The sequence below is a fragment of the Acanthaster planci genome, linkage group LG13 (genome assembly GCF_054643075.1).
Source record: "Acanthaster planci isolate LZ-2023a linkage group LG13, COTS_SCS, whole genome shotgun sequence".
NCBI lineage: Eukaryota > Metazoa > Echinodermata > Asteroidea > Valvatida > Acanthasteridae > Acanthaster > Acanthaster planci.
Genome location: NC_141789.1, coordinates 5961367 through 5979696, shown reverse-complemented (window position 1 = coordinate 5979696; position 18330 = coordinate 5961367). Strand labels below are relative to the sequence as shown.

Sequence of the window (18330 nt, the reverse complement as noted above, 5' to 3'; positions counted from 1 at the left end):
TGCCCATTCACAAGGGACAATTCTTCCCACAGAGTGGACACTTCACCAGGAAGTAACCCAAACAGTATTTGCCGCACATGGCAGGCTTTATATCGACCAGTTCACATCAACAGGAAATATCTGCTGTCTGGTATTCGGTTTCAGGTTGCCTCTTTAACAGGCATGGGCAACAGATGCACTCTCAATCAGTTGAAATGACGTGTTTACATTTGCCTTCCCACTGATAACTCAATTCCTGAGAAGTACTTGCTAGATATAGCAAAAGCTATATTGCTTTGTTTTGGCCACGCCTATTGTAGTTCCATCAGCTTACTAGATTGATCGTCCATCCACCACTTATTCTTACAAGCTGATATCCTCTTCCAACCAAAGTCCAGGATTCTGCACCTACAGTCACAGGATCTACACCTGATTTCTTGGTCCTGTGCAGTGATCCTTCATGGTGGCAGGCCTTCTAGCGACATCGCTGCCTGTGAGATATATGACAGTTGACTGCAGCATTTCAGTAATTGGTGCATAGAGCAATTTTATTCACGAACCGATATATGTATAACTACTGTACCAGTGATGGAGTCCGAGCCAAACCGAGTCCTCGAGGGTCCGAGTCCGAGCCAAGTCTTAGTCCATTTTTTTCAGACTCTGGCTCATGTCTGAGTCCATGTTGTTGAGTCTGAGCCGAGTCCGAGTCCCAATATTGCCCTCCTGATCCCAATCCCGGACACCAAAGATTGGTTTGAATTGAAGGCATTTGGAAACACAGAAATATGGTATACACTGCTGTGCCACAAGCATGATCCATTCAAAAGTTTCTCTTTCAGCCCGAAATTTGACAAGCAGGATCAGTATTTATATAAGTAACTATCCAAAATTTTCAGTTGCATAGGATATCTGCCACTCTGGGACTCAAACAGAAACTCCTTTGCCTCTTTTTTGGAAAGCATTTGAAATGAATCAGGAGAGTAGCCGTGACTGTGAAAAACCACATACGTTCACGGGTCTATATACGGTCAACTTGGTCCGTAACCAATTCGGTCCATGGTCAACCTGGTTCCTTTGAAAAAATCTGTTTATGTATAAACTTAGATGAGACTCTGTCTTGTCCGTTTCTTCATAAAGGCCTGGTTATTGACTATTTTGGGAAAATATAGAAAAGGTAAGTTTTTGTGCACAATATCTCCGAGTTGACTCGGAACAAGTTGATTACAGACTGATTTGACCGCCGCCCTATGTCTAGACTGTACAGAAGGCCTATTGATTTTGAAGGATGCTTAATCCGAAGGTGCCGCACAAAGTTGTTCCCAACTTCTCTGTGCACACCTTGCCACAGAATTTGCATTTTGCTTTCCGAAGGCCGGCTGCTTCTTGATGGCTTGTTGTAATAGATTATCTGTGACGGACATGTTTGATGATTTGACAGTGAGGGCAAGATGCACAAGGCAAAGGACTAAACATGATGCATGCGTGTGTGCAGAATTTACTGTACGTGTACCTATGAACTTGTGTATAAAAAGGTGCACAGGACACCAGTCAACTTAGCGTATTTCTTTACGCGGTTTCATTTAGTCAGGTGCTTAAAAACTTTATGCCAGTCCTAGCATATCCAAAATTTTACACCTGTCCAGTGATTTCCAAAATGATGAACAAACTTTTTGTGTACGGAATGTAATCCAAACATTCTATATTTACATAGTAAAAAAATGATCATTAATGAAGCATCAACTATGTCTCAGCTGTGTGTATGAAGGAGTTTATTACAGTGTCACTGTCAATCTGTTGTACAATGATGACTGGCACAAGTCACAAGAGGAAAACTAACTGTGAGCAAGTCAATCCTTCATGAAAAACGTTTTTATGCTGCACTGCACAGGCAACTTTGTCAAATCGGTTGTGCGACTTTTACACTTGCTTGCGTTTATCCTAGACCCAAAAATGATGGATTGTAACCAAACAATTATGGACAACAGATGCGAACAGTTTTTCCAGTAAATTTCTGAATTTTAAAAACAGTTTTTGAATGGAGTTGATTCGAGTCTGGTAAGTTATCTGAGTCAGCCACTAGCCGAGCCTGAGCTAAGCCGAGTCTAAAACAACCCAAGACTGAGCTGAGTCACAAGTCCAAAAGAATTGATCTTGAGTCTGGACTTGAGTCCTCCATAATTGATAACTACCATTACTGATTTCTTTCCTCCATCTTTATAATTTGGGCCTTTAAGTGGCCACGATCTGTTATTGCCATTCAGCTATCACAGCAATTCACTTCAGTTTTAACGATGACTCTACATCTCTGACAACACAGCCTTTGAACATCTATCGGGAACATTTATTACCATCTATGTACGTCCTGGAGCTTGCGGTCTGGTTCTTTGACAGCTTACAGAACCACTCCTGCACCAGTTACCTGAGCCTCTCTTAGACATGTCAGCATGAAACTGATCTTCCCATCAGTGATGACATCTCGCCGGTTAAGTGACCTGCGCACACTTTCTATCATCATGGGACACATATGTCAGGAATCCCACGGAGCCTGCTTCATCCTTGCACTGCGGTTCCAGACCAAAAATCAGTCACCCATTTTTGAACCTCCAGATATAGTCATACCAAACATCACCTCTGACTTAGGAGTCTTGTTTGATAAACACTGGTACCCAGTCCAGACCCTAAAATGGTACCTGTCCCACAGCCAATTTCATGAAATTTTACTTACTGGCATAATTTCACTTACGTCACATTTTATTGCGTACGTTGTGCAGTGAATTGAGAGTAATTTCACGAAATTTATGCACTGGTGAGTCTGCAACTTGTGCTACAAATTATGGCATAACTTACGCAGTCATTTTAGGTGGCATAAGTTGTGCCAAACAAATCAAAAAGGAACAGCAATAGCGGCAATGATACATTGTATTGTGGAAGATGAGTGCGGCACATTGCAGTTGATTAAGTTTTAGCAAATGGCTAGCTGGCGTAAGGGAAATAATGAATTTGTAGGTGATTCAGGGAAGTATTCTCAAGGAGACACACCACATTTCTGTGGGGGAATATGATGAGACCCCAACAAAATGTTTAACAAACCATTCACATATCCTCAGTGACACATGCTGCAATTTTTCTATACCTTTTTTCTTGACAGACATCACCCAGAGCTCGTTCTCTATCTCCCAGCAGTAGTCGATTCCACTCACCAGCCCTCACCCCAACCCGTTCATCCAACAGCCTTAGCCCACAAAGTCCTGACTTTGCACAGAGTTACCTATCACCAGATGCTGTAGATGCCACGAAACTCTACCCAAGAGTCTTACAAAGTTCTGCTGAGCCACCAACAAGCCCCAACTTTCACCGACCAGGTTGGTATCCAAGTTGATTTTCAGACGCAGTTCTAAATTTGTGTATCCCTAAAACAGGCAGGGGGAAGAATCCACCCCTCATCCCATTTTCTGATATCACCGCAGTGAAGTTTTTGTTAAGGACCTGAGCATTCAGGAGTTTCATTTCAACATCTTTTTTTCCAAAAATTGAACATAACCGTTCTCACACAATGTGCATTTTTCCAAGACGGGTCAGCCAAAAATGTATTCATTTTAATTGCGGTACTCAGTACCAAAGATCATATAGCACCACAAAGTGGCGTAAGATGGCGAACTTCACCGTGAATACTTGTAAAACGTTGTAATCGCATGGGCGCCATTTGAGCAAGCGATACGCCATAAATGCACAGGCGCCACGGCAGCCATGTGCACCTAGTGAGCCTGCGCCTAAGCATTACCGTAAACTGCGCAGGCGTATCGCTTGCTCAAATGCCGCCCATGGTAATTACATCTTTTGGACAGAGTTATCCATCTTGCACCTTCGGCGCTATATGATCTTTGCTCAGTACATGCGTGCTGACATGCATTTAGCCATGAACTTCAATGACTGTAACAACAAAACCGTACATCTGATTGAGGTTAGTCTTAACATTTGTAATAATAATGAGTTCCTGTACATGCTTGCAAGGTTTTTAAAAAGTCAGACCCCATGCCGTATATGTTTGGTGTTTTGCACTTGCAGTTTCAGCTATTGTCAGCTTTTTTATGCTCCACTCACATCCCTGAGATATTACAGTTTAAAAGTACATTTACACGTTTTTCAATGCCTTATAACTTACACAGCAGACTGTTCATTAAGATGTCTTATCCTAGCTGCCTTGAGCAGAAGCACCCCTTAATCAGTTTGAAAGAGCCATATTGGTCAAGGGAGTTCATGTTGTTGGTAGCAATGCAACTTTATTGCGTGCATTTCATAGTCGTTTGTGAACCAGCAAAGTTCAGTTTCAACTAAAGGAGCTTCTGTTGCTAAGAAAATTGCACCCTCTCTCGGTCCAGTTTGAGGCTCACATACATGTATGTGTATCACTTTGAAGCAAAGTAGGCTATTGTAAAAAGCCAACAATTCTGATGTAGGAAAAATTTTGGTAGTCGGATTTGTTGCACAAAACATAGTAGCATAGATGAATGTGTTACAGCTGTTTAAATATGATGCAAATAGTTGAACTGAATTTTCTTTTAGAATGGTAACTTCAATTTCCTCCATGCTAATACTCTTTTCAGTCCAGCCAAGGTTGGCCAAGACTGGAGGATTGTGCATTTTGTGTGAATGACTCAAGCATTGTTTAAATTCATGGTAAATGGTTGCTTTGCATGAAGCTTCATGTTCGTAAACATGCTGAACAATTCCCAAAAGAACACACTGTTAATAGAGGCTTTGCATGGTCGCCATCTTGCAGGGCAGTTCTTTTGTTCCATAGTGAAACCTCTTTTGTGCTTACCCTGTGGATCAAAAGCACTGGCCTGTATGGTGACAGCCAGGCAAACCCTCTACATGTATTTGTTTCGAAATTACCTTTTCATCATAATCCCATTTATCCTGCTTGGTTCTGAACAATGTCTATGAAAACAGTATTGGATTCTTTAACTGACAGAACGGCATGCAAAAGAGTCTGTAAGAGTCTGTTCAGGTCATTATTAGGGGGGCTTTTCGTTGGTTTGTGCATTGACATGGTTATAGCTATGATGTGAACGCATTGGGTGAGTTATACAGTACCATAACACATTGTAGACAGTTAATCACAAGCATTTTGTTTTGACCATTCATTTTCATGGCCAGTCATTACAGGTTATTCGGTTTGATGCCATATGTCATGAATGCAAATCCAATTGCAGCAGCCTGTTTTGTTGGACTGTAGTGTATCTAAGAAGTGTCTTTGCCAAGCATTGAATGGTAATGTTGAACAATCCTACCCTGAATTGATGGTAATGGATCTTTTCCTTATACATTTGCAATCATTACCACCATATATGAAGTTTATAGGTACAATATAGATGCTATCAGCTGATGAAGAGAAAGTGAAACTATCCACTGGTACTCTGAAACAGATTAATATGGCTTTGGTAACCATGATGTATCAAACTATTACTTGTTTATCACCTTACAGGTCATAAACAAAGAATTCCCAAACCACTCAGATATGTTGAACCTACATAGTATGTTCTTTAATGCCCCCCCCCAGGATATCCTGTGAGGTCTTTGATGTTACCCTTTCTGTTGAAACTTTGAAGAAAAAGAAACCAAAATAATTATAATAATAATAAAAAAATTCCCTCAGAAATTTGATGACAGTCACATTTTAGAATGACTGTCCAAGGAGTTATTTAAGTAAGGGCTGTAAATGTGAATCAAACTGTTGGGGTAAATGCTAAATCTCTATCTCCATTCAGGTTTCTCTATAGATTGTTGGGTAGATTTGTGTCCCGTTTCCCTGTGGCCATGAAAATTGACAATAAAATTAATAGTTTTTACTTGCATTACCATGGTGGCTGGCGACACTTCTTTGATTTTGAAATAGAAGCATAATGGTTACCACCGCTAGAAAGCATAAATGATCCATTCATTCAGTCAATTCATGTTCGTTTTCCTTTGTCTTTCTCTGCCTTTCACATTTCTCTTTATTCCTGCTGTTTGGCTGTGTATTCCCTGGCTGTGTGTCTGTTTATCCGTACTTCAGAATATGTCAACAAGGGTAAATAAATTTATTTTGTAATTCTGTGTCATTCTCATGATCCTTTGTGTTGCATGTCGCATGGATCAGTGCAACCATTTTGTCACTGTTTTTAAGGTGATATTGTGCATATTCACTAACTGTAACTACAATTCTTGGTTAATAGAATGTCTTCATTCTTGCTGATATCTGTACAGATGCAGACAAAAATCTGCATAGTTACGACTCTTGAACTTCTTGAAGACACTTTTTCTTCTCTCATCATGCTATCTAACTTGGACAAGTATTTCCTGTCGTGCAACTTTATTTGCTGAGAAAGCTTTGACCACCAACTTGCCCTTAAATTGCTGGCTCTAGTTGAGTCAAGTCACTTTCCACAACTCAAATCATGTAGAATCATGTTCCTGTAATTAACTGAGTCAAGTCAAGCCATTTTGAAGGAGCAACTTGATCAAAAAAGTGACTTGAGTTGAGTTTTGAGCCAGTGACTTTGATCATTAAAGCCCTTCCAACAGCACCCTCACATCTCTAATCTTGTTCATCTTTAGAGGTATTTATTCATTGATTAATGTAAAGACTCTATGTTTCAGAGATTAGTTTGACTCTGGTAAGAAAGAGCATTTTAAAACACTTGACTGATGTGATTAGTGCAGCACCGAATTAAGTTTATGAAGTTTCTGTCTGAATGGTTTTGGTAAAGAACATATATTTTAGCTTGCTCACTGCAAGGCCAAGAAGATACACCATTTTGCTTTTAGAAACCTAAGATTTCAACTTTCCTACCAATCCTCTGCTATTGGAGACAGGTTTAGTGACATTGCCTATGTGCTAAAAATTTGCTAAAATTCAAAGTTATTTGTTGAGTATAGTTGTGTAGAGATACCTCTGTCCAGGATTAGACATTCTTGTTATGTATTCATGCAAAGTTTCTACCCCTGGTATCTTGATTGTTCTGTGACATCATTGTAGTCGTTGTGTAGTGGAAGCTGCATGGTTGGCCATTTCTGTCATGAGATACTGTTGTAGCATAAAGACATCTTGCAGAGGCATTTCAAACATTGAAATTAACCACTGAAAGCAGGGGTGAATTCTCATTGAATGCTGCCCCATGCACAGGATTACATTTGGCTGAATTGGGGTTTTTATGGAAAGAAACATCAGCCAGATTTGAAAATGAAGTCAGACATTTACTATTGAGAAGATGCCCCTCAGAACAACATTTACTTGGACAACAGGCTGTATTCAATGGTTGAGTCAAGGTACCACACATAATCAACCACCGCAAACTTGAAATTTTTGAGGGGCATGCATATTTTTTGAAGAAGGTACCGAAAGCAAATTATCTGTAGCTTGTATACAGGCACCCCCTGCTGCCAACAGAGGTGAATGTAGAAAAACAATAGCAAACATTAAAAAGAGTGGGTATGTCACTCACTAGTGTGAATATGTACTAAGGCCTCTGGGTAGTTATCGCATGAAGGTTGAAACATGACTGGTGTGAAGTACTTACAAGATGACTGTTAAGTTGAAATGGAATTGAAAGTTTTTACCAGTAAAGAATTCTTAATTATGATATTCTTCAAATTTTTTTTATGAACTGAAAAACAAGTAAATGAATGTGTTGCTTCTTCCTCAGTGCAGTTTTCTGACTATGATTGTTAACAAATGGGTATTTGTGTCAGAGATGGCCAACTGAGATGGAGCATGGAAGCTTTGCTTGCTGATGTCTCTCCCCCTCATTCTTTGTATCTCTCTGTGTCTGTGTTAGACTTGCCTGCTGCCTGTTAAAACATGCAAATAATTCTTTTTTTTTTCACCATTTCTCATAATATGCTTTCCTTTAAAAAATTAAAGCGGTAGATGATACAAAGTAGTCATTGTGTGTTGCTGATTGTTAAGTGAGGGAAAAATGTTGTTTGGTATTAAAGTAAAGTTTAACTCAAAATCTGTTCTTGCAGGAGAAGAGTTTAACTACAAAGAGCAGCCCAGAGTAACACCTCAGCAGGTTAAAAAATGGTCACAGGGTGAGAAACCATTGAATTGGTCACTTGAAAGAAAACCTTTGCTATATTCCTTGTCATTTCCTTCACTCTACACATAGTTCCTGTGAGTGTGCAACAAATACAAGAGTGATGATCGTAACAATGAGTTCTGTAGCTACTGGTAGTGTTTGGCTAATTTTCATAATCTGTGAATATGTAATGTGCAATTGCAGTTAGTATAAATAATGAGACGGATAAGGGCACTCCTTCAATTTGTCCTTGTATGTCACTGTTACTTGTGAAGAGGGTTGCATTCCACCTAGACAAATAGTGCCAACACTCATGATTGATTTCCCCTTGTACAGATGTGCGTGGAAAGTGAATGTGAACAAATTTTGTGTAAGTAGAAAGCAGCCCTATCTTATGACCTGACTTGTGACTGACTGGCTTACCACTGTGTACCTATGAAATTTCAAATCTTACTGTAGCAAGTCAACTCAGTACACTGTATTTAAATTAGGCAAGGTCTTTGGGAATATTTATTTACAATATGCCAAATTAAAAGGAGTGCCTATGATATCCATCCCATTATTAACACTCTCCTGATGATGGACAGAGCATATTGTTTGAAGTGTTGAGTTCTTCTGGTTCTTATCAGAGCCTCATGTACTCACATAAAGAGATATTTTGAATGGTGCTACCAAAAACCTTGTACTTAACGTTATACCAGCTTAAACATGTCCAATGTCTGTGAGTCAGTGGCCACTCATCATCTTCTGCACATATTGGTTATGCCAAATGACCTACAATGCCCTTTATTTTCAGCATGCATTATTCAAACACTGAAATGGCTTATTTTTTTTTATACTTGTGTCTTCTTAAGTGCACATGCAAAAGTACATGTAGCTGAAGTTGTTTTTGATCTATGTAACATGGCTGATTTGAGAGTGTTTATTTATTGTTGATAGGACGTGCTGGTCGGCCTAGGCCCAGGAGTGCATTTGAAAGTTTTATGCCCAAACCTAAGCCAATTAAGGATGAGGAGCTGTCAGTCGATCTCATTAAGGCATCCAAGTTTCCTGCTGCCAAGAAACCTCCTCCTAATGAGCTACCTAAGGTAGAGAGAGAAGATTGGCCTGGACCACCATTCCCTCCAATCATTAAACGCTGGTGGAGTAAATCACTTGGTAAGTATATGTGCATACAGTACAGTGTAATTGAAAATTTACCTCAAAAGTAGGAAAAGTTTTTATACTTTTCCCATCCAAGAAAATGAATATTTTTTTCACAAGTACAAAAACTTTTTCCCAGAGGTAACACTTTTCTCAAGTGGGAAAAAATTCACACATTTCTCACAAATGGGAAAATTTTAACACCTTTCACCCAGTTGAGAAGGAAATTAAACCAGCCCCAATAAAATCAATTTTAAAGTGTGAAGTTCACAAGTACGTGTAGCTGAACAGTTGCCAAAACATCCCCCAACCACACTTTTTGTGCTTGAATGTACAATATTTTGTTAGTAAGAATTGAGAGGAACAAAGTCAGAAGGGCCACCGAGTATCATTATACTTGTTGTTTATCTTGGAGAAGCAGTATTAAAAACACTGATTCCCATAGACAGAATCTCAGAAGGCAGTCCGTATCCACCTGTGTACGGCGGCACGTGTGAGGCTACCGCGTGCGGACACCAAGTTGACTGGCCGCCGTGTTCGCCCACCTGGCCACTACCATTTAGAAAATCACAGTGCACTTCAAAGGTCAAATGTGCCCCCATTCACAATCTAAACCTCAGTCTTTCTAAGGTGTTTCCAACCCATTTTTTCAAAACCAATACCTGGTTTCTTGTAAATGTACTGAAAAGCCTCGAAAATTCCATTTGAAAAAAAAAATATCGTTTTTAGCCTATCAAATTTCCAGAAAAACTTCACCTTTTTTCTCGGAATTTTCAATGAGGAGTTCAGATAACTCAAACCCTATCCATTCATGCAAAACTCAATGAAAAATAGTGTGGTCCCTGGGACTAGAAATCAATTTACTGCATCTTGTCTATGGGGAGTCAGGCGACCATGTGTTTGTACACAAAAATGATCCATATGCACAATGTGCGCCCAGTGGCCCATGTCGGTCCCTACACACATAGGCTCAGTACACAACCACAAACTCACATCCGTTGAGAGTGTGTTTGCTCCATGCCTCTAACATCAACGTTGCCCAGAATCTATCCGGCCTTGACAAGCAGGTTTTCACACTGACATTTTCACACCTTTTTCACTGCGTTTTTATATAATTTTGCACAGTTTTTGCATTATTTTTGCAGTACTTTCACACAATTTTTCACATTATTTTTGCACTCAGATTTTTTGCAAACTTTTCGCTCTGCGCTATTTTTACACATTTCTGCACCGTTTTTCGCAATTTTTTCACACCATTTTTGCACATTTCCCCACTAGATTCACTGTGAATTCAACAATACAACTGCAAAGGGAAAACGTAGCATTCAAAATGCAAAATTCAAGTGCGAATGTGAATTCTTTTCTCTTTGTTTCCCCGTCGTTTTCCCAGGGTTAACTTTCAATTGCACTGTACTGTAAGAATGGTAATTTCCTTCACAGTGTGGAATAAGTTTAGTAATGATTGTGTCATCCATAAACTTTGTAACCATGGGGTTGTCAAAAGATGAAACACAATCAAATGCTATGAAAGTTGTAGAGATAAGACAGCCTTGAGGCACTTCTACAAGGTGTTTAAAAAAAGGTAATCCAACTTGAAGGGGTTAATATAGCTATATGGCATCTCACACAGCATTTTGAGGGCCACAGCAATCAAATTGAGGATAAGAGCTTTCAATTGACACCTTTCTTGCCTAATCGGGTTATTGCATAAGTGAATACCAATAGATTGAAATCATGGCACCAAACTGCACTGGTTCACTTGTTGAGCCTCGTTGCATTTTACTTGACCAACTGCCACACCTTGCTTGTGAATAATGTCTTGTCTGGTTATGCAATGGGTTTATTCAATAGGCCTAGCATGTTCATTTTGGCCATCAAACAAGCTTGGTATCACGCAAGTGAACCAACCACATTTTTGCACCCTAAAATCTGGGAGATGGTGCTCAATCATGCTGGCCCTGGAGAAGAAACCTTTGAGTCATTTTAACGGGCATAATCTCTACTTTAATGTGATACCATGATCCTTCCTGAAAAGTATATAGTATGGTTGTAGTAACCCCTTATAGTTGGATTATTGTTTTTTTCAAACACCCTGTATATTAAGTCCATTCACTGACTGCAGACTGATTTAACAAGTTCACACGTGTAGCTAGTAGCTCTTTGACAGTTTATTAGGTTATCTCAACATTTCTGCAAGAATCTTCTGTTTGAAGCAGACAGTGTCTTGAATTAAAGACTAGCATATATGAGAAAATTACAGTGCAGCTTTAGGACAAGATTTTTCTGTGAATTCTGCTAACATAATACCAGACCTGCCGACCTAGCCGTACTCTTTCCTGATGTTAGGTATTACCACACAGTAGATTAAAAGGTATGTAAATGAGCCTTCAGTGCATTAAAATTTTCAATCTATTGTGTGGTAATGCCTGACCTCAGGAAGGAATATGGCTAGGTTGGCAGGTCTGGTATTACTCCTTGAAGTTGGGATATGATCCTCTGGGTCCTGTGGGTGTCATTTTTTCTTTGTAAGCAATAGCTTGCCTGAGATATCCACTTTACATGTAAATGGACTTGATGAGAAAGCCTCTATTCTGCCCAAGAAGGGACGTGCTGGTGCCTTGTTCCAGACATTTCCTTCACCAATCAGCTTTTGTGGCATTTCAGTTACTCCCTAAGGGAAGGGTTTCTGGCAGATTTTTCTCTTTAAAGGGTAAAACTGCAGATGAACTTTAGTTTGAGCCTATTGACAGCACCTTGTGATTTCTTTCATCCAACATGCAATGTCTCAGTGTAGTTTCTTAAGCATGCCAAATTTTGTCCGATCCATCAGTAGCAGTGACTGAATGATCCTCAAAGATGTTAGATAGTGATTTTTTTTTAACGTGCATGTTTTTCATATCAGGTACCCTGGAACTTGATGCGCAAGAGAAAGAGGAGGAAATTGCAATAAAGGAAGAAGTAGAGAAGATGCCATCTGGTCTGGGTAAGGAGATCTTGAAGGCTGAACTGACCAAGACCAAGCCAGATAACCTAGATCCACGGAGCGCATCCAGGACACCATCAGCAAAGAAGGAACCACCTATCCACACAAGATATGCATCATCAGTGAATGCAGGTGGGTAGTTGAGTAATGGCACTTTTGTATTAGGTGTAATGAATCAAAACTCAAGACTTAAGAGATAAGGCAATTAAGGTACCGAAGAGGCCTGTATTTCTCTCTTACTGTTCAAGAATTTTTCTGAAAAACACGAAGCCTTGGTTTTATCAACCCTATTCTGTTTGTAACAGATTCTGTTTGAATGGGAATACATGCACAGAAAGTTTGTTGCAAATTATTAAGAAGTTAAGGAATCACCATTAGCAATTTCAAGGATTTGAAGCATAATCTTCATCTTCCTTAACTGCTCATTAACATTTCAGAAGGCAGCTTCAACTTGATCATCAGCAATATTGAATTTGGATGTCGTATAATCCGTCATATGACTCTAGCATGCAACTTGATTGGATGGCTTACTTTTATTACATTTCACTGGCACACTCATGATTAAATTATCTTTCTGGTTCATGTTAAAGAGCATCCCTGGATAAAAAGCATGAGTGAATGGCAAGACCTATTTGGTAGCAATTCTGTAGTTCTGAAAAATGCACAGTCATGCATTACCAGATGAAAATGCAATTTGTCCTTCACAAATTGGGCATTAGCCAAATATTGACAAGGTATTTTGCTGCACTGAGTACCTATACAGACCTGTTTGAAATGCTGATTGAATATCATTCAACTTCCACTCTATTCCATGTTGTGTGTCTACAGCACCACTTCGCTTGCGAGAGCGAAGCAGACACTCGCCTGAAGACTTATTCCGAGGTGACTGGGTCATGTGCATTGTATTCATCAGGCATGATATGAAGACACCTTATTTAACATTGCATTGTACCATATAGTTGTTGCTGCACGCATTCATGAGATGGACTAACTGGATCATGTTGGTACAAATGATTGGCGGGACATCATGACAGGCTACAGAATGGGGATTCTCTTTTAGTAATTTTGAGCAGTGACCATTTACGAATCACTGGTTAATTTGGCGTAGTACCCAGGATTGATTTGTGCACAGGTTACATGGGAAAATCAACCTGTGACTGACAAATGGTTATTGCTTGACCCTACCCCAACACTGAACACAATCAGGTGCAGGGACCCAAATTAGTGAGAAAAAATGCAGAGCACAACATATGTGCTACTCCAAACTTGAACAGTGATTCACTGATTCACACACACATGAAGCTGCTCACTCAGCAGAAAAGTACTACTGAACCCATTTCATTGCTAAGATATTTGACTGTTTTCTTCAGCTTGGAGCTAGTCCCTAGGAATGCATGTGGCATAACTTCTCAAATGGAAACCCAAACACTTGTATGCTGTGCAGATTGAAGTTCCATAAATTTGGTTGCCCAATATTTCCAGGCTGTTTTCACTGAACTATCAGCATGCAGCTCTATTTTAAACAGGCCTTAATCTCAGTGGAATGTTCTCCATCTTTTCTCCATGTTGCAGATGCTGGCAAAATCATGCCATTGGTCATTATTTTTCTTTGGTCAAATAATGCATTTGATTCCTGAAAATGCACAAATGAAGTCTTTAATTTGTGTTTTATTTAAAAAAGTAAATTGTTTGCTAGGGTTTGTAAACATGGTTCTTTATCAATGCATGTTGGGAGGTAGTTGCATGCACTAACAATGACAATTATTTTTTAACTTGGGGGTAATGGTCTTTTTGTTCATGTGCATTTTCTTATAAATTGAGAGGGGCCATTACAGGGAGGTTCAAACAAGTCAGTATATTGGTGACTTGTGTTTCTTTTTGAAGTGATCATAAACTTCATCACAGACACACATATATGATTGTTAAAAAAGAACTCATCCTTATATTTAGGGGACTTGGGTCTGCACTGTCTCCAATCTTGCCATTTCAGTAACCTGTCCTTGATGTGCCACATTAGTTTCAACATTGTTAAAGCCTGATGCTTTCGGTTTAGTTGTTGACTAAAATTTCTATCCAGTAGTAAGCAGTCCTTTCATTGCATTCACTTGATGTAAACATTGGCTTGAGCAGTATGATGTTCACAATTGTTGTCTTTTCTGTGATTAAAGTGTTGTGCCAACCAAACAAAGTGACCTTGACCTTGTCGGCCATCTGGAAACTCATCAGTTATCATCATTTATGTAAAACTGATAACTGGAGAGAAGATGTTTATTTATTCCACTTTTCCCTCAACAACAGTGCTTTATCAGTAAGATAAGAACCATCAGCATCTGAACACCAGTTGCAATTTATTCATCTTGAACTAAATTTCTTGAACTAAACTAGATATTCATGTGATGATCTAATAAACTTTGTTTTGCTTTGGTTTGGGTTAACACAGTGTAACTCAATAATGCATGATACCTTTTAACACAGACTGTGTATCTTACAGGTTCATTGATGATTGGAATTGATGTACATGTATTGACATATGCGATGGGTCTCAACTGCCATCTTAATGTATGCTTTTGATTTAAAACATGAATGTGACAAGTTAACTCGTTCTTAAGCTGGCCAGTAATTGGTTAACTTGATAAATGCAGAAACATTGTTTATGTTGGAGCCAATTTGTAAGTCCTGTTTATGGTTTTGCTGCAACTCAATGGTTCCAGTGAAACGTCATAGCCTCATCAGTAAATGTTGAAAATTAATTGGCTGTAGCTGAAGGCCAGTTCACACATTCTCAAATTATTACCACGAGTATCACGATCCATCCCAACCAAAAATTCTTAATAGCATCGAGAGAAATTAACCCAATTCATTGTTTGTAAGAATAACTTAGGAATAAAACAAGAATAATCAAGAATTAGGTTTGAATTGGAAGCCTAAATTGCAATTTGTGCAGAATAAAAACAAATTTTAGCAATTTTGTTCGGAGTAATATATTAATAACTCCAGGATTATGCCACAAGTTATTCTAAAATTCATACAATTTTGACACATTTGTAACAATTTTGCTGATTCTTGACTGTTTGACATCAAGATTAACTCTATCAGACATGTAAGAATACCTTAAGAATATCCAGAATTAGATATTATTACAAGAAGAATACAATTAAATGGTAACTTGTTCCTGAATCACCCTGACAATATAACACATGTCCAAAATTATCAGGGTATTTCACACTTTTGAACCATCTTTCACCCAACTACCAGAATCAGCCAAGAATCACTCCCCAGTTTCCTCAGGAATCACTATTTGTTGCAATCCAGCTTAAAAATCAGGAATGTGTGAACTGCCTGTAGGTTTGGGTTTCTCCTGTGTCCTGTACCACTAAAAGGGTTGGACCCTCCCTTGCCAGTTGCCTTTGAAGGATTTAATGTGATCAGAGCAGGGGAAATGTGTACTGGAATAGATACAGGCAAGTGTACTGGAATAGATATCTACTGTTGGTGTGTGATGATGTGTCACTGAGGATTTCGGTTGGTAGATAAGCTGTAGTTGTGATGTCATTTAATTGTTTGTTTTAACAGTGGTCATTCATGGAGGTTTAAAAGGGTAGTAATTCATTGGATTACTGTATATGCAAATTACTGGTGGAGAAGAGACGATTAGAGAACCCGATAATTCTTAGCTTGCGTTATCTCAAACCTGGGTCAAAATAACTGAACGCTGTGGAAATTACCAACATGCTCAAGAACTTATTGTTTGCGCCGGTGAAAGTTTTTGAATCTTCTGATATTGATGATACAGTTTGGTTGTTTGAATTATTGTACGCTTTTATCAGGTCGTGGTAGAATTTTTTTTTTAAATGTCAATTGAAAACCAGTTTAGCCATTCCTACTAGCCAAGTGCGGTCATTTCGATAAAGCACCTGCTCACTGGTAAACTTGGTCCTGGTGTGACCTCAAATTTAGACTCCCATGAAATCTGGTCCCTTTTCCCTTATAAGCTGTATTGGTTGAGTGGTCACAGTCTTCACTGGTGTTTACATTGTACTACCAATGAGTTCACATTTTGAGAGCCCCAAATTCACTCTATAGTGGCTTATCACATTCCTTGCCACCCACATGCACATGCTACCAGTAATCTCCATATCAGGGGATTGTTTATGACTACTCATGGGATGAGGCACATACCTTAATATGACTTGAGGGGTGTTTGTTGAACAAAATCGTTGGAAATTTTTAAGTCTTTAACTTGTTTTGACTTTCTGATTTAAAAGATATTTATAAATGGGAATAATGTGCTTGGCTGGTCTTAATCATCATGTAAGACCAGCTTAGGAGAATGGACGCTGATAATGGCCCAAGCTGCAGATCATTATGCCCTTATTCCTATGTGATTCAACACTTCATGATTTATTAAAATTAACTGAAAATAACTACTTTATCCTTGAGCAGATAGATGCCTTATTAGGTTCGTACATTCCTAGTGAGTATTCACTGCTACAGAGATCACATATCATCATAGCTTTTCACCCATGCTTTTTTGCAGACTTGAGATTATTTGTATACCTTGTTATAAAGCCATGCTTTTCTAAATGTGCAATGTGATAACTACCACAGTCTAATCATAATGTGCATTTGCCTCACATGCCTTTTCCATAATTGTATTTGTTAGCTTCAGTGAAGTAGTTGCACACTTCTTGCTATGGCTGATAGTGGTTCTTTGTGAATCATGTCATGTGTCAAGTGTTTGTGGAAAAGTTACTATTAGATATTTGCCTAATTTGATGTTTCTTTCGGCTGTTTAAAGTGACCTTGATCCATGGATACAAGTAGGTTTTACTTTTGATTTTTAGGTTTATCTGAAAGTCCTTGGGACATTATCATATTTGGCAAATTTTCATAGGGCAGTTGCATTTTACTTATAGTTGCAAGTTTGAAAACGTACATACGTGTGTGTTTAATGATGATACGTTTTGTGTGTAATACTTCTCTGAACACACCAGTATATGTAGTCACTGCCTTTTTTTATACTTCAACATTTGTAGCTTGGCCGTTCAAGTTTATTTGGTAATTTCAAGATAACACATTTAGACTATATAGCTTAAGAATTTTACCAAATTGTCCGCAATAACTAGACTTGTTTTTGTCTGTGCATGCTACTTGAGGTTTTGTTTCTGAATAATGAACTAACTCAGGTCAGTAGACTGATAGAGGTCTCATTCCTGAATCAGGGATCTGATCTTTGCTTGCATGGATGATGTGAACAAGTCAGCAGTGCATCATAGTTTGTCAGACCTATTTCGGGATAGTGGAGGAGGCAAAAATGGGCCATGGCTTCTAAAGAGGCAGATGAGAGGGCAATTTGTTTTGACTGTTTTATTTCCCGTCTTCCTCAGAGTGTGTATAAATCCCTAAATTAAGCCCCACTTCCCAAAGAGGTCTGAAAGGTGATATAAAATCTCCTGTCTCCCTGTGATATATTGCTTTATGTGTTATGACAGGCTTTAGAAAAGCTTTTCAACTTGTATACATGATATGTAAGCATGTGAGGTTTTTTCGCAAGCTCTCGGACAAGCACTGAGCATACAGTGCTTATTAATATACGTTGGGTAAGGGCAAAACCTGTTACATATAAATGATATGTATCCTGAACTTCTGCTTTCATCAGTATCTCCAATAATCAATTTAAAATTGAATTCATTCAGTGTATTTGGCAGTTTCCAAGGCATGACTTTATGAATTAGAATCCCCTGAGTACATAACCAAGTCTGCACCATAGAAACCTATAGACAAATCTGAGAAGACACCATTCCTGGGGGCTGTTACACTAACGCATGGGTTTAAACTTGTGTGCTTGCATACATTTTGGCAAGTCACAAAACCCTATTGGTCTAAAAGAAATGTAATGCTTGTACCACATGCTTGTGACAGGATGGTCCACAGTTATGCCTTCTGATTCTTGTCACTGGATTTTGGGTGTGTGTGGAATAACACATTGTATCTTTTTTTGAACAGTTGATGGAGCAAGGAGTGCTACTTTGCCTGCAAACATGCGAAACATGAGTTTGGTAGGTACAGTCATGTTGAGTTACATGTATGACAGTAATATAGCAGTTTGCTTTGTATTTGTTTTTATTCTGAATTTCTGTACTTTGAATTCCTTCAAACTTG

At 38.8% G+C, this 18330-nt stretch overlaps 1 protein-coding gene across 11 annotated transcripts in view; it reads left to right on the top strand.

Annotated features, from left to right (window-relative positions):
• Window positions 1-18330, top strand: part of LOC110982478 (actin-binding LIM protein 1-like) — a 141301-nt gene that overhangs the window by 107442 nt on the left and 15529 nt on the right. For 8 of the 11 annotated variants that reach the window (XM_022240900.2, XM_087145094.1, XM_022240897.2 and 5 more), the window contains 7 exons: window positions 3128-3341; window positions 6038-6052; window positions 7990-8055; window positions 8982-9200; window positions 12088-12300; window positions 12997-13050; window positions 18175-18227. In XM_022240900.2, coding sequence (XP_022096592.1) covers window positions 3128-3341; window positions 6038-6052; window positions 7990-8055; window positions 8982-9200; window positions 12088-12300; window positions 12997-13050; window positions 18175-18227 — 834 coding nt within the window. The remainder of the gene's footprint in view (window positions 1-3127; window positions 3342-6037; window positions 6053-7989; window positions 8056-8981; window positions 9201-12087; window positions 12301-12996; window positions 13051-18174; window positions 18228-18330) is intronic. The other 3 variants (XM_022240899.2, XM_087145096.1, XM_022240901.2) reach the window with 2 other exon arrangements.